Source organism: Ochotona curzoniae, unplaced genomic scaffold, assembly GCF_017591425.1.
Source record: "Ochotona curzoniae isolate NIBS_2020 unplaced genomic scaffold, NIBS_Ocur_1.0 scaffold_2476, whole genome shotgun sequence".
Classification (NCBI taxonomy): Eukaryota; Metazoa; Chordata; class Mammalia; order Lagomorpha; family Ochotonidae; genus Ochotona; species Ochotona curzoniae.
The window spans coordinates 17,596,218-17,611,027 of NW_024467095.1; the positions used below are offsets into that span (position 1 = coordinate 17,596,218).

At 44.4% G+C, this 14,810-nt stretch overlaps 1 protein-coding gene across 2 annotated transcripts in view; it reads left to right on the forward strand.

Annotated features, from left to right (window-relative positions):
- The window catches only part of DGKI (diacylglycerol kinase iota), a 368,375-nt gene that overhangs the window by 147,836 nt on the left and 205,729 nt on the right, over positions 1–14,810 (forward strand). For both annotated transcript variants that reach the window (XM_041002016.1, XM_041002017.1), the window contains exons 2-3: positions 1,052–1,160; positions 9,415–9,510. In XM_041002016.1, the coding sequence (XP_040857950.1) occupies positions 1,052–1,160; positions 9,415–9,510 (205 nt within the window). The remainder of the gene's footprint in view (positions 1–1,051; positions 1,161–9,414; positions 9,511–14,810) is intronic.

Sequence of the window (14,810 nt, forward strand, 5' to 3'; positions counted from 1 at the left end):
TTCCCTCCTTTCTGATTTGAATTCCGTTAGTTCTTACCTTGCAAACCTGGGATCTGACAAGAATGTTTGAATTTTTTTTTTTCTGAGGTAGGTTTTTGTCTTTTCACATGGGTGATTTCTTGGCAGGTGCAGATCACTCTTTCCCCATTCAGAACCCCAAGCTCAGGTAGTCAATCTTCTGGTTGGTAAAGGATGTTCTCTAGAGGAGAGACGGCTGAAAGTGAACTTTAAGTTGTGACCAGATGGAGTTTGCCTTGCCAGGAAATGAAGGGGTTTACATAGGATGCCTCACAAGCCTAATTTTATTGCCCCTCCCCACTCTTTTTTTTTTTTGGGTCCCTAGCTACTTAAAATTATCCAAATACTGTATATACCCACACCCTAGTCTTATTCCACGAATAGGAAGATTTCCATTTATATCCCCTACCCCCAAAATGGCTTACAGTTTTTGAGATGTATTTACTTGTGTTGGAAAGGCAGATTTATAGGGAGGACACACACACACACGCAGAGAGAGAGAGAGAGAGAGAGAGAGAGAGAGAGAGAGAGAGAGAGAGAGACGTCTTCCATCCACTTGTTCACTCCCCAAATAGTTGCAATAACAATTGCTGAGCCAATACAAAGCCTGGAGCCAGAGTCCCCTCTAGGTCTCCCACATGGGTTTATTGGGTCCCTAGACTTTGGGTCATTCTCCACTGCTTTCTCAGCCACAAACAGGGAGCTGGATTGGAAGTGGAGTGGCCAGAACACGAACCAGTGCCCATATGGGGTGCCTGCACTTGCAGGCAGAGGATTAGACAATTGCCATTGCTCCAGCCCCAAAGACTCACATTTTAATTCTGGTGCTGAACCCATACTTTCTTACTATGACCCATTTGGTCTTCCTGGGACCTGTCACTCTCCCTTTTTAGACAGTATGCTCCAGTACGTTGGTAAAGATTTTCACAGATGCAAGTCTGACTCAGGTATCGTTTCTATCCCACAGGAAATTTTGAGCTGTGTACAAGATTCTGATGTTGGTTTTTCTTTGTATTTTTTTTTCTTGCTGCAGGAAAGCAATCTCCCGGGCAGGCCTCCAGCATCTGGCTCCTGCGCATCCCCTCAGCCTTCCTGTTGCAAATGGTCCAGCGAAGGAGCCCAGAGCAACTCTGGACTGGAGTGTATGTGTCAACATTTTCATTTATACATAGTTGTGGCTCCATGTTGTGTTGCCTTCCTTCTCAGGATTTCCTAAGCTTGAAGTGAGACTTACTTGGTTATTTTCAGTATTGATCACGAACCAGCCTTCGGAGTGCTAGGCTGCAGCGCCTCCGCTTTCAGACTCCTGGGAAGACCGTAGCTCCTTTATATGAAGTTAGATGTGTTCAAGCCTAAAATAAAATCTTCATGAATCATTTGGACACTGTTTTCTGGCTTTGCAGCTGTGAGATGAAATGTCCCTTGCACGCTTGCTGTATTGTTTTCTGTCAAGTTGACGATGCATAGAGAGTATTGCATATCTTTGGCAACATTGTGGAATCTAAGTTTGATTTCCTTGGCTTGAACGGCTATTTTTTTTTTCCTGACACAGGATGACCTCACTTTACCTTTCTGGCATTTCATATCTCATTGGTTATACTGCCTCCCTCTCATATCTCCCAGCCAGAGGCAGATGAGGCTTGCATCAGTGAGCTAAGTACCTCAGCTGGTGTTAGCATTTTAACCAAAACACACTAACAGAACTATTAGCCTGATGATTGAGAGGCTTCAAAGAGTGAAGTTCATGGTCAGAGAATTCCCTGACTGTGGACTGATGGGCTTTGTTGCCTCCTGAAGCAAGCATAGCCCAAGCTGGCTGCGCTCAATTGCTGCCAGCCTATCCCGGTGATGAGCTTTGGCTAGCATTTCTAGTTAGGCTGGAGCAAAGTGGATAAACCACAGGGAAGAGAATGGCAGGGTGGGATAAAAAGAGGAGTGGTTGGACTTGTTTTGCTTTGAGCACATCGGGCAGGATTTAATGTCCTTTTGTCATAACATTGTTTTCTCTCCTCCCATATTCACATTCTGCTTTTTATATCCTGGGCACACCAGGGTAAATTCTGCGTGTATCTGTGAAGTCCTGGCACAGACAAGATGTGATTTAAATGCAGCATCTTCCCTGATGGGACCCACGGTTATCCTGAGCATGCTCAGGTATCATCTGCGCACACTGATGTTCAGGGACAGCATTGCCTTTTCAGAGTGCCCCCACCCGCCCTTGTTCCAGGACATAATGTAGAGTGTATTTATGGTGTGCGCAGCATTAAAAACAAAACCAACTTTATGGAGAAACGTAAGTCAAGTCACAGAAGAATATGCATGGAGCAGTGATGACAGAATGTAGGAATCAAGGACTTTAGATGCTGCTTTATATTTATAATGTTCCAGCCAATCCTGGGATCAAATTCAGAGGGCCGTAGTTGAGATGAGAATCTAATGAAGGATAGTTCATAGGAACCCTGGTTAATTCCTGCCATGTCCCCTCATGGACTTGAGTCACTTGCTTTGTCTCAGCCTCTATAGCCCCAACTGTAGAGGGGATAGCTGTGACCCACCTTGGTGGCACCTCATGGATGTTGTCACGGTCAATGGCGGCAGCAAATAGCGTAGTCCTTTGTGAACTGTGCCTTCTGCGAAGCCCTTTATTCAAAACCTAAGGTAGTTGATAGACCCATCCATCTGTCGGACATTTGTTCAGAACCTGCATTGTGCTGGAACTGTGCTGTTTTCTCAGGATGCTGGACGGCAGGAGCTCTGACTGGGTAGAAGTCAGCATTGAGAATATGAACTGGCAATGTCTAGAACAGAGGACTTCAGAAAGTGCCCCAGGGTGTAAGGAAGGACACTCTGTCCCTTTTGATGCTGGAAATAGTTGCCAGAAAAATGCTCTGAGCAGGAAATGCCCTGTTTTAGCCCGTGCTTGGCAAGAAGGTATGACTTCTGCTTTCTGTAGAGAGGACTGTACTCTAATAAGTTTCATCAAAATGGTATTTTTGGCTAGTGGGGGGGGGGTGCGGGGAGAGGCTGTGATGTGCCAAAGGGGAGAAAGAACAAATAGAACCTACTGCAGACTCTGCTTGTATTCTTCTCTGCCTTCCCTCCTCTGTGACTGTGGGCACCCTGACATGCTTGTCTGTTGAAACCACGCCATGGCAGGACACACATTGGGAATATCTAATGAACCGTGGAGGAAACTTGGAGAGCTTTTCCTAAGAACACTCCTTACGAAGGCTTATTTAGAGTTCTGAGGTCACAAAGTGCTATGAGGAAACCAACCAAAAAATGGTTTGCTAATATTGGTGTGAGCCAACAGAGGCTAAACTGTGCCCAATCTTCCACTCTTATGACACTCATGTGAAACACTGGGATGAGGTGAGAGACAGAAGCAGGTGGATAAAAGTATTTACTTGGGGCTGACGTGATGGCTCAGTTTAGTAATTCTCTACCTGCAACTGCTGGTACCCAGTATGGGCACCAGTTCCTGTCCCAGCTGCTGTACTTCACATCCAGCTGCCTGCTTGTGGCCTGGGAAATCAGCAGAGGGTGGCCCAAAGCCTTGGGACCCTATACTCATGTGGGTGATCCGGAGGAAGCTCCTGGCTCCTTGTTCTGGGCTTCAGAGACCAGCTCAGCTTTAGCAATTGTGGCCATCTGGGGAGTGAACCAGCAGTTGGTATATCTCTCTGTCTCTCCTTCTCTCTGTAAATTGCCTTTTCAGTATAAATTAAAAAAAAATGTTTTTTCCTTGACTTTTTTATTGCTAATTCTTAGATTATTTGCTCTTGGTAAATCTCTTGGCTCTTCTTGAAAATGTACTTTTCAATAATTTCATTGTCATCGCTCTAATTGGCTTTTCTATTCCGGGAGCCAAATCAGAAATGTCTTTCTTCTCCACTTAAAAGAGGAGGGAGAATTCTGCTCAAACCCTCTCTACTTCCCCGCTCCTCTCCACTCCCTTGTTGGATTCCCTGTGGAAAATCAAGGTGATGATGTATGTTCCTCCACCAGTCCACAATGAGTGAGCTGAAATGAGTCATCTTTGCTTATTTGGTCTGTTACTGTTAGTTGAGCACAGCTTAGGCTTGGAATCTTGTTAAGAGTCTCTTAAATAAGGAAGTGGGTGATAGAAATTAGAAAAAAAAAAAAAAGGAACTCTGACTTTTTGCCATTGGTGAAGGCCCTGTCCTATTAAGCGATGCATCTGCAGGGCGGCCCAGGGGTGGAACACGCTGTCCCCTGTTCTGTCTGTCCCCCTCTCTGACTCTTGGGTTGAAATTCTGTTTCCTTCCTAACAGTTTGGCTCAGGAGGTTGGGGATCATGGCAAGGTAAGTAGGTGTGAACAGCATGGGCAGTACAGGGGTGAGCATGGCTGCCTTCCAAGCGAAGTCATTGAGAACTTGGCATCTCAGCAGCACCCCGTTCTGATTCTTGCATATGTGCTGATGTCATCTGAAAGGATACAACTATTCCTGAGTATCTTTTTGCAAAGAGCTCTGAGTAGTGGTCTGCTTATGTGGTCAGCCTGAGGCACAAGTGAGTGCTAATTTAATGACTCATCTTCAGACACCTGGAGATCTTGGTAGGCACCAGGTTTCATGCTCCAAGCATGCAAACTTTTCTTTCCTTCTAGGGCTCTGTTTCAGATTCCTGTTTATCTGTTTGTTGAGAACACTGTCTTACTTCTGGCTCATTCCTCACACACCCAAATCTCTCCTTCTGGGGTTCAATTAGATGATTTTTGAAGACGTTTAGGATCCCGTGCCCATGTGCCTGGTCTTATTCCCTGGACGGTTGTTTGTGTTTGGTCTTGCCACGTGTGTACAGGCCTGTCCCCTTTGCCTACTCAGCATAGGATCCTTCATGGTGAAGAATAGACAGTGTCTAAATCAGTCTTAATGGTGGCATCCGGATCTTCTGTTGTTAACAGTGGACAACTGGGCTCAACTCAGTGTGGATACTGTTTTCTATAAAGCTAGGTTGGAAGCAAAGCAGCCAGCACCCTAAGTAGCACTCTAATAATGGATACATATGTCCTGCACGGTGACTTAACCCAGTCGGCCACAATGCTGGTTTCTCACAGTACTGCTACCCATAGTGTGTTGTCTAACTAACCTTAGAAATAAATTAGGGAAGCTAATTTGACATTTCCATTCTAGAACCTTAGATTTCAGGCTACTTGAAGAGATGTACAGGGTCTTCTACTTGGTTCCTCTTCACGCTGGAGAGCATGGAATCACAGGCCCAGTAGCGCCTGTTACTGATGTCAGGGGATGAACTGATTACAGCTTTTCTGCTCAGTCAGCGAGAAGGGGACATGTCACCGGGAGTTGACAGGCACTGGGAGCTGACAAGCATTCAGCTAATCTGCCATTCCTGAAAGGCTCGATTAGACATCCTTGAAAAATAAATGGATTCATGCTATTTTAATCCCAATGCTTTAGAAATTTCCTTCCTAAAACAATGCATTATACTAGATCTTAGAGCACACACAGTTGTTGGAGTCTCCCATTCTTTCCAATAGCGTTCTGTAGCCATCTTACAGTGACAGCCTGCAAAGGCTGCTCCCTCCAATCCTGTGTGCTGCATGTCAGCTAAGCTAATTTGGGATGGGGGATGAGTTAAACTAAATTAATAGAAGTGAAGGAAGTAATACACCCAAAGATAAAACACCTTGGTTGCCTGGTCTGTCTCTCAACTTCATGCTTCAGGGGGAGTTTGCTACTTTGCAAGAGGGTTACTCATGCATAGTGTGTGTTTTCTCTTGAATGTCATATTCATCCCCTGGAAGGGAGACTGGGCTGGTTTTAGGATTGGAGCAAGGGTGCTGACTTTGAGCAAGAGTCTGCTTGTAGAGTGACTGGGGCGTAAGAGTCTGATGAAGTGATTCAAGATTCCAGGCACTTCACCTCTTTTGTGTTTCTTTTTAGTACCACTGCCTAAAACAACACCCAGGATAGGTGCAAAAGCCACCCAGCTCATTCACAAAGGATTTTAAACTCAGCATCACTAATTTCAGTTCTTTGGATCACTTCCTCCAATCCTGTGAGCTGTGGAAAACAGAATGACAACACAAACCAAACCAGATTCTCAACCCAGACCCCCTTTCCTTTCCTGTAGTTGATGATGCTAAGAAAAGAAGTGCTTTTTCCTATGCAGTCAGGAAAGTGCTTCACAGTTTGGTGCAAGGACAAGATTAGGGAACTAGAATCTCCACATGGGATTGGTTTGAACTGGGTTAGGAAAGTAGGTCAGCATATCTTTAGAAACCTTGAATGAAAAGCCAGGAGAAGCAGCAGTGTGTACGTGCATATGTGTGCATGTGTGTGTGTGTGTGTGTGTGTTCTCTAATCCTAGGAGATCTGGACATTCTTTCCACGTTTTGGGTCCTCTCTCTTCATCACATTGGGGTGTTGTCATCAGCAGTCTCCCCTGCATCTCTCTCCACTCCTGTCTTACAGCAGAATTGTAAGCAGAGCGTGAGAAACTATCCACTATCCAGCACTGACAGTACTGGCCCTGGCCAGCGTTGGCAGCAAGGGGACAAACCTATCATGATTTCATGGGCCGCAGTATTCCTTTGTTTTTTGAATCTGAAGAGATTTAAGAATAAATTACACTAGATACCTAGAGAAATGGCATCCTAGAGCTTCACAGGTTTGGCACGAGTGTCTCTATTTGTTTTTTTCCCTCCCGGCAAATGATTGCAATAACAACAGCCACGAGCTGTAAAGTAGTTATGCATTTTCTTACAGCCGAATTAAAAGCAGTAAAAACAAAGAGCTAAAGATATTTTTCAACCATATTTCTTTCATCAAGTGTATGAACATAAACTCAATATGAAACTCAGTACTCTCTTTTTTTTTTCACACCGAATCTCTTTATTGACAGCACCTCTGGGTTATTACTAACCACATTTCAGGTACTTTGTAGCCACAAGCATACTATGCACAACATGTAAACCATCCAAATCTGTACCAAGGGAGGCAAGCCACACATTTGACCTTTTACGAGGACATTTACATAGCATACATATTTATTGTTTTTATTGTTTCAAGACAGGGCCTGTCCTCATGTTGCATGGACTGTTTACTTCTGGTATGAGTGCAGTCTCTGTAAGCACAATTCGATCTGTACCATACCACTCATGTCTTTGTTTTTACTTACGACCCTTAACCAAGATTTCCAGAGAACTGGAGCAAGAAATCATACTTATATGTGTAAGTCCACAGTTATGTTTCTCTGGATAAATTTCTCTCTTTAAGAAATAGAGCTATTCATTTAAGTCTATCCAATACGTGCACAGCTATTGGGACTTGTTGCAGCGCTCTGAAGGATGGGTGAAATATTACCCTCACTTAGCAGTAGGAGAGTTGTTTTGTTGCTTAGCACAGGTGGGCAGTCATCGAGTTATATGCTGTTTGAGATGCTACATCAGGGTGGATGTGTAGAGAAGAAGAAAGGTGTTTCCAGGTGGGAACAGTGAATGAACCAAATGTGACACCATCAACGGAACATGAAGGTTCTATTTAAAGAAGAATAATGATAGCCAAATTGCTGAGGGTAAATAAGAGAGATGGAGCATGAAGAGATTGGCATTATTAATGGAAGGCCCAGTTGTTAGAGATTTGGGGTTTTAGCTTGTGAATTCAGCTCATTCTCTGAGTTCTCTGTGCAAGGGAGAAGCTCAGACACAGCTGTGTGTTAGAGACATGCAGTTTATATCAGTGTAAACCCAATCAGGAGGCTTTCAGAATTCAGAGTGCAGAGAAGAAACCAGATCTCACAGAAATGCATGCTGTCCACAGAAGAGCATGGAAGGTTGTATTTGGTATGTGCGGTGAAAGAAAACGCAGACCAAAATAAGAGCAGAGAAGAGACCTGTGTTCGTGGGGACAAACCAGGCTGCAATAGGCCTCAGTTGAATGGAGGTTGGTTTTCACCCGTATAAAATGCTGCACTGCTATTCCAGGCAGTTGGGTGGGGTGTCATTCCCTTTCTCGTGTATTCAGTCATCCATACTGACATCTTAGCAGCAGGCTGCCCAAGTCAGCTGTTCCCCAATCAGCCAGTATTGAAGGAATGCATGTGGAAATATTTAACACATCAAGTCTGAAACTTCTGCTGGTGTTCCTTAGTTGAAACTTGATCACATGACCATGTTTAATTACAAGGGAGCCTTGGAAGTAGGACCTAATTGTGTCTCAGAAAAGGAAACTCTTTTGCCAAATGGCTAGAAATTTTGACCCTAGAATCTCAACATCAGTCATGATATAAACTGTCATAAAGATCTATGAACTTCTCATTGTATCCCCAGAATTGAACCTTATGACCTTCATATTTAAACATCACTGACATTCTTTGAGGAAGACACACTGTTTTTATGATTTTACTCATAAGTTTTAAGGATGTGAGAGAGGTCTCAATACACACAGCTAGTATGTAGCAAGTCGTAGACTCTAAATTTAGTTTATAACTAAAGAAATTATTCATTTTAAGGAATTTGAGTTCAGGCCTTACTGAGTTATTCAAGTGTTTGAATCCCTGAATACTTGCTGTGTGTTGAGTACCAGGAACCTCAACTAAAAGTTTTCAAGAGGTCTCTGCCCTTAAAGTACAATGTCCTTGTTACTAAAGGAAATGTGTTTTTGAAAATTTTGACTTAAAGAACTTTAATAGATCATTGTCCTTTTAAATTATTGTTTAAGGATTTATTTATGTGAAAAGTCCTGGGCTGGGGGAGGTGGGGAACTTGGAGCAGAGAGGCAGATAAAGATGCAGAGATGGCCCATCTGCTAATGTGCTCCCGAAAAGATTGCAGTGCCCGGGGCTGGTTTGGGCTAAAACGAAACACTCAGAACCCCAACGCGGTCTCCCCCTTGTGTGTCAGGGGTACAAACACTTGGGTCATCTTCCACTGCTTTTCCAGGTGCATTAGCTCGATCAGAAGTGGAGCAGCTCTGATTTGGGATGTGAGCATTAAAAGCAGCAACTTTCTGTGTCACAACACTGGTCCTCATTTCCTTTTATGTTAGCTCACAAAGCAAAGACAAATGTTAATAGAATTTTAGTCTCAGTTCTTACAGAATTTGCCATGTTGGCCCTGGATAAGTGAGATTTTACACTGAGCCATTTAGGGATGGTTTTGCTTCTTTGCTGAATGTATGTTTGATAAATGATGACATCCATAGATAAAGCAGCTATAAACCTAATGTCAACTTTAGTTCTTCTCCAGCAGTCTTCCCATACAGCCTCTTGTGTTTCTGTAGCTTTGGCAAAAATCAACTTGAGCCGTGCATTGAAGGTTCACAAACCATCACATCCCATAGTGAAGTCTGAAAATTTTCGCTTTTCTCCCTGGAAAGAAAACTGAAGCCAGGTGGCTCTTTTCCTTGCAGGAGAATGCTGTGAACGGAGAGCACCTGTGGCTGGAGACCAACGTCTCAGGAGACCTCTGCTACCTGGGGGAAGAGAACTGCCAAGTCCGATTTGCAGTGAGTGTGTCCTCCAGCTCTGGGCCTCTGGGTCTGAAGGCAGAGGGGGCCACTGGGCCTGAATTTCCACAAGGACGTTTGAATGAGCTTGTCCTTGTGGGATGGAAAAATTCCCCAATGTTCTTGCTTCCTGGAATCGCAGAGTCCAAAAATCACGAGGTTTTTTTATTGCTTCTGTTGTTTTGATCTCTAGTTTACAGACTCTGGCAAGCCTCTGAGAGTCCTGGGAGGAGCATGGTCTGTCTGAGTCGGGGTAGGCACAGTTCAGGAATTGCCGCACTGAGCAGGCTCCGGATTTGAATCCCAATGTTTGTGCTCAGTGATGTTAAGGGCTCAGAATCGCTGAATGTTGGCCTCCTTCTATGCACAAAGGGAGAATAACACCAAATGATTTTAAATTTCGCTCCTAAATTTGATCTCTAATTAGTCATTTGAATTTCTCCTAATATGGTTTTAAATTCAATTGATTCAAATAACAGCATTTCAACTTTATGCATATGTATTTTTAATTAAAGCGTAATTGCATGGAATTTGATTAAATTAACTAAATCCGTGAGAAGCTCAGCTGTTTGGACTAAAATGCTATAAATAATGAATTAACATTTGGGTCTTAGTTAATTGCATAAACACTGGTCTTGGGATATTAGATAATCTAAAATGGAAAACATGAAAGCCTCTCTTTCTTGGGTGTATACTTTTGAACATTTCCTACTGGTCCTGTTGCCAGTGAATGGATAATGATTTGTAAAGGTTTTGTCTATTTCAAAGTTGCCCACTTTGATCCTTTTCTGGCCCTTTTTTTGAGTCCGCCATGTATTCATCTCTGTTGACAAATGTATGAGTAGAACTGTACATCCTCTTGAAACCTGTATGGGTGAGTACCATTCTACCCACCCAATCATGATTACTTGGTCCCTCTTACAAAAAGGCCAGAATTAAAAAAAAAAAAAAGTTAAGGCAGTTTTTGACAGAAATGGGAAGAAATCAAGCTCTGAAATTTCCTAGAGTCCTTCTGAACCTTCCTCATGATTTTTTAAAAAAGATTTTTTAATGGAAAGGCAGATACACAGAGAGGAGGAGAGGCAGAGAGGAAGATCTTCTGTCTGATGGTTCACTCTCCAAGTGGCTGCAACAGCTGGAGCTGTGCCGATCCGAAGCCAGGAGCCAGGAGCTTCTTCTGGGTCTGCCACACAGGTGCAGGTTCGCAAGGCTTTGGGCCGTCCTCCACTGCTTTCCCAGGCCACAAGCAGGGAGCCGGATGGGAAGTGGAGCCTCTGGGATTAGAACTGGTGCCCATATGGGATCCTGGTGCATTCAAGGCAAGGACTCAACCATTATGTTATTGTGCCGAACCCTTCCTCATGATTTTGTTCCAGGGAAATGGCGGTATTAACACATTTGGCAAAGTAGCTGGCTGGGAAATAGCTTGCTCTCAAAAAGTGGTGATCGAAGAAATAATAAATTAGCTGACGAGCTGACTGTGGTTCCTTAAATTCCTTCAAGCAACATTCCTTCACCTGTAAAGTTGGGGGAAGGTTGTGTTAAGGAACTGATGATAATGCAGGAAAAAGACTCATTTCGCACCATGGAAGGATATAGTTCATTGAAACAAAATAAAGTGATACTACAAAGGACTAGCAGTTCTCAGTATACATTTGAAAAATGTGAAGAAAGGCACCCACAAGGAGCCAAGATCACATGCTTACAAAATTGGCAAAGTTTTATGAAAATGATAATACTGCTGGCTGGTCTAGGTGAAATTGGGCAGTCTGTTACCTGTTGGCAGGAGTTTTGGTTGTGAGTGTATGGTAAAAACATTAAAACTCTCCCCCCACTCTGCCCAGCACATCATGAGGACTGTATCATCTTTGGACACTGTATTTTGGAAGGGGCACTGGGAAGCAGCAGAGGACCCAGAAGAGAGTGCCCAAGTTGGAACCCTCTCTGGAAAAAATGGCTTAAATAGCACGGATTATTGAGTATTAAGTAGGGAAGGGTTGGAGATGTCTTGAGTATTTGAAGACAGGCTGTGAAGAAGAGACTCTGTGCTGACCGTTGATGGGAAGGTGGAATGGGCCCTAGGAAATTCTCCGACTCCTTGCCCTCTGCTCTAGCCAAGCCTCCCCTGGAAAACCCGTGAGCAACACAAATGATGCCTTTCTTGCTCTAAATGCTGGCTCACTGCACTTAGAGTGGAATTCGGGAGTCCGTGCTTATTACATGCGCCTCAGATAATTGTAGTACAGGTGCTCCATAACCTCACTTTGAAAAATACTGCATGATAAGAAAGAGTTTTTTTTTTTTTTTTAGATTTATTTATTTTTATTGGAAAGTCAGATTCACAGAGTGAAGGAGAGAATGAGAGGAAGATCTTCCATATGCTAGTTCACTCCCCAAGTAGCTGCACTGGCTGGAGCTGAGCCTATCTGAAGCCAGGAGCCAGGAGCCTCCCCTGGGTCTCCCATGTGGGTGCAGGTTCCCAAGGCCCTGGGTTATCATCCACTGATTTCCCAGGCCAAAAGCGGAAAGCTGGAAGGGAAGTGTAGCAGCTGGGACATGAACCGGTACCCACATGGGATCCTAAGCCTGCAAGGTGAAGACTTTAGCCACTAGGCCACTGTGCCGGACATGAAAGTATTTTATTTTAAAAATTTTTCATTTTATTTTATTTATTTGAAAAGCAGAGTGACACAAAGAAAGAAAGAGATCCTTTATTTGCTGGTTCACTCCCCAGAAGGTTAGAGTATTCAGAGCTGGGCCAGGCGGAAGCCAAGACCCTGGCGCTCCAACCAGTTTTCCCACATGGGTGGCAGGGGGCCACGCACCTGGGTCATCTTTCACTGCTTTCCAGGGTGTATTAGCAGGGGACTGGGTCAGAGCAGAGAAGCTGGGACTTCAGTTATGTTCTGATACAGGATACTGCCTTTACAAGGAGTGGCTCGATCATGCTGGCGTCTAGGAAGGACTTCAGACAATCAGGACTGTTCAGCAAAGAACATGGGGAACAGGTGGAAAAAGAAGGGTTCACGGATAACTTGAACCACCGTGTCTCAGGAATAACAAAGAGGGGGATATAGTCATGGTTTAGACTAGAGGGTCAGTCAAGGAAATCTCAAGGCGAGTCACGGTGGAAATGCTCTGGTTGCTTCTTTCTTCGACTTTAGCAATAGGTGTATGGGAAGAGAGCAAACCCATGCGTTTGTAGATTATGCATTTTCCCCAGGCATTTTAATGAACCCCCCTTTGAAGAAGAGCATACTTTTTGAGGCTGGGCCCAAAGGACCAGGAAGTACCCGCAGGCTTCAAATTAAAATGCAAGCAGTGTACTTGAGGAAGGAGCCATCTACCACCCAAGATGTGTGTGTGTTTCAGTCCTTGCCCTATTTTAACAAAATAAATGCTGTGAGTACAAGTTAAAAGAAGAAAGACATCCATGTGGGTTCAGGTAGAAATGGCTTCATGGAAATCGGACTGGAGGTCAGTTTTGAAAGATGGGTCGATTTGATGTCATTAGAGCTGCAGGAGAAGAGCATTTCCAGCAGGGAGAGAAGCGCGGGCAAACTCACTGGCAATAGCAGTCTATGGAGAAGAGAGGTGGCGATTGTGAGATGAGCATGACCCCAGCAAAGGGTGTGTGCTGGAGAGGAGTGGAAGTATGATTGTACAGGGCGAGCCATCTGTGTTTTCCACCCTTGGAATGCATGTTGGCATTCTACCTTGCGCTCTGATATGGGATGCCAGCATTGCAAATGGTGGCTTAACCCACTCTAAGACAATGCTGGCACCTTAATTCAGTTAGGCTTAATTTTTTTTCCTTCAGTTTGCTTAACTGTATTTTAATCTTTAAATGTATTTATTTGACAAGCAGAATGACAGAGGAAGGGAGAGATGGAAAGAAGCACACATACACATACGCACAGAGGGAAAGAGAGAATGAATGGATCTTCCATCTACTTCCCCAATGGGCAGAATAATTGCAGTCGTACCAGGCCAAGGCCAGGAGCCCAGAACTCCAGCCCATCTCCCAGAAGGGTGCAGTATCCTCAGACGCGGTCCATCTTCCTCTGCTTGCTAAGATGTGTTAATGTAGAACTGGATTCTGAGCAGAGCAGCTGGGATTCAAACCGGCACTCTTACGGGTGACTTAACCTGCTGCTCCACACTGCCAGGCCCCACGCTGGCCTCTTTATTTTATCTTATAAGCTTTGGTTCCCAGCCTGGGCCTGCAGCATCAGTGTCTCTAGTGAGTGGCACCAGGTTTTCAGGTTAGAGCAAAATCATTCTCTGTATGATTGTATGCATTGTCAGGGGAGAGTCTAGCCATTGATCAGCCTCATAAAGAGTGTCAGGATCACGTGAAGTGGCTTGCTTCTCACACCTGGCATAAAGCAGCTGTTCTGAGTTGAACCATGAACTCCAGAAAGGTATGCTCAAATTCTCCGCGTAGGATCTTAGAATGTGACCTTATTTGGAAGTACGATTGTTGCAGATGTAATTAGTCAGATGAGGTCATACTGGGATACAGTGATCCCTAATATAATAGGACAAATGTCCTTCTAAGAAAAGGGGAGGACACAGCAGCACTTCAACACGGAGGAAACCATGTGATGACGGAAGCCGAGAAGCAGTGATGTAGCTTGGGAGCGAAGAAACACAGATGATTCCTGGCTGTCACCAGCAGCTAGGGGAACGCGTGGGCTAGATGTCGCTTCAGAGCCCTCAGAAGGGATTCCACCCCTGCTTTGAGCTATTGCCCTTCGCCATGGTGAGGCAGTACACACGCCTGTGGTTTGAAGCAAATCAGCTTGTGGTGCTTCATGAAGCTAGCGCTAGAAAACTAATACAGTAGCCATTCTGCCAGGCAGGTTACCTTTATCTGGCCGTGCAGAGATGTCCTCAATGGCACGGTTCACGACTCCCCTCTGCCCCATCCCCCACACAGAGGTACATCTAAATCAGTGTCCAGGGTTTAGGCAGAGACGTGTGTGGTTGCTGGGTAAGCAAGCAGACAGGCAGCTAGGTGTCGGAGCTGTGAGCTACAGGGAAGACAGTAGGTAGAGGGTTTGATATGTGAGAGAGTGCGTAGGTTGGGTTAAAGGAAGAAAGGAACTGTCAGACTTCAGAATGCTGTTTCCAGATTTATCTTTTCTATTTTTAAATGTGCTCATGTCACTTTCTTTTTGTGGGTAGGCTAATAGGTATGGTTTTACTTTTGCTCTTGTTTTGTTCATGCTTTTTTTTTTTTTTTTTTGCCTTTTATCTTTGCCTTACATGTCATGTCTGGGAATCATGAACTTGCC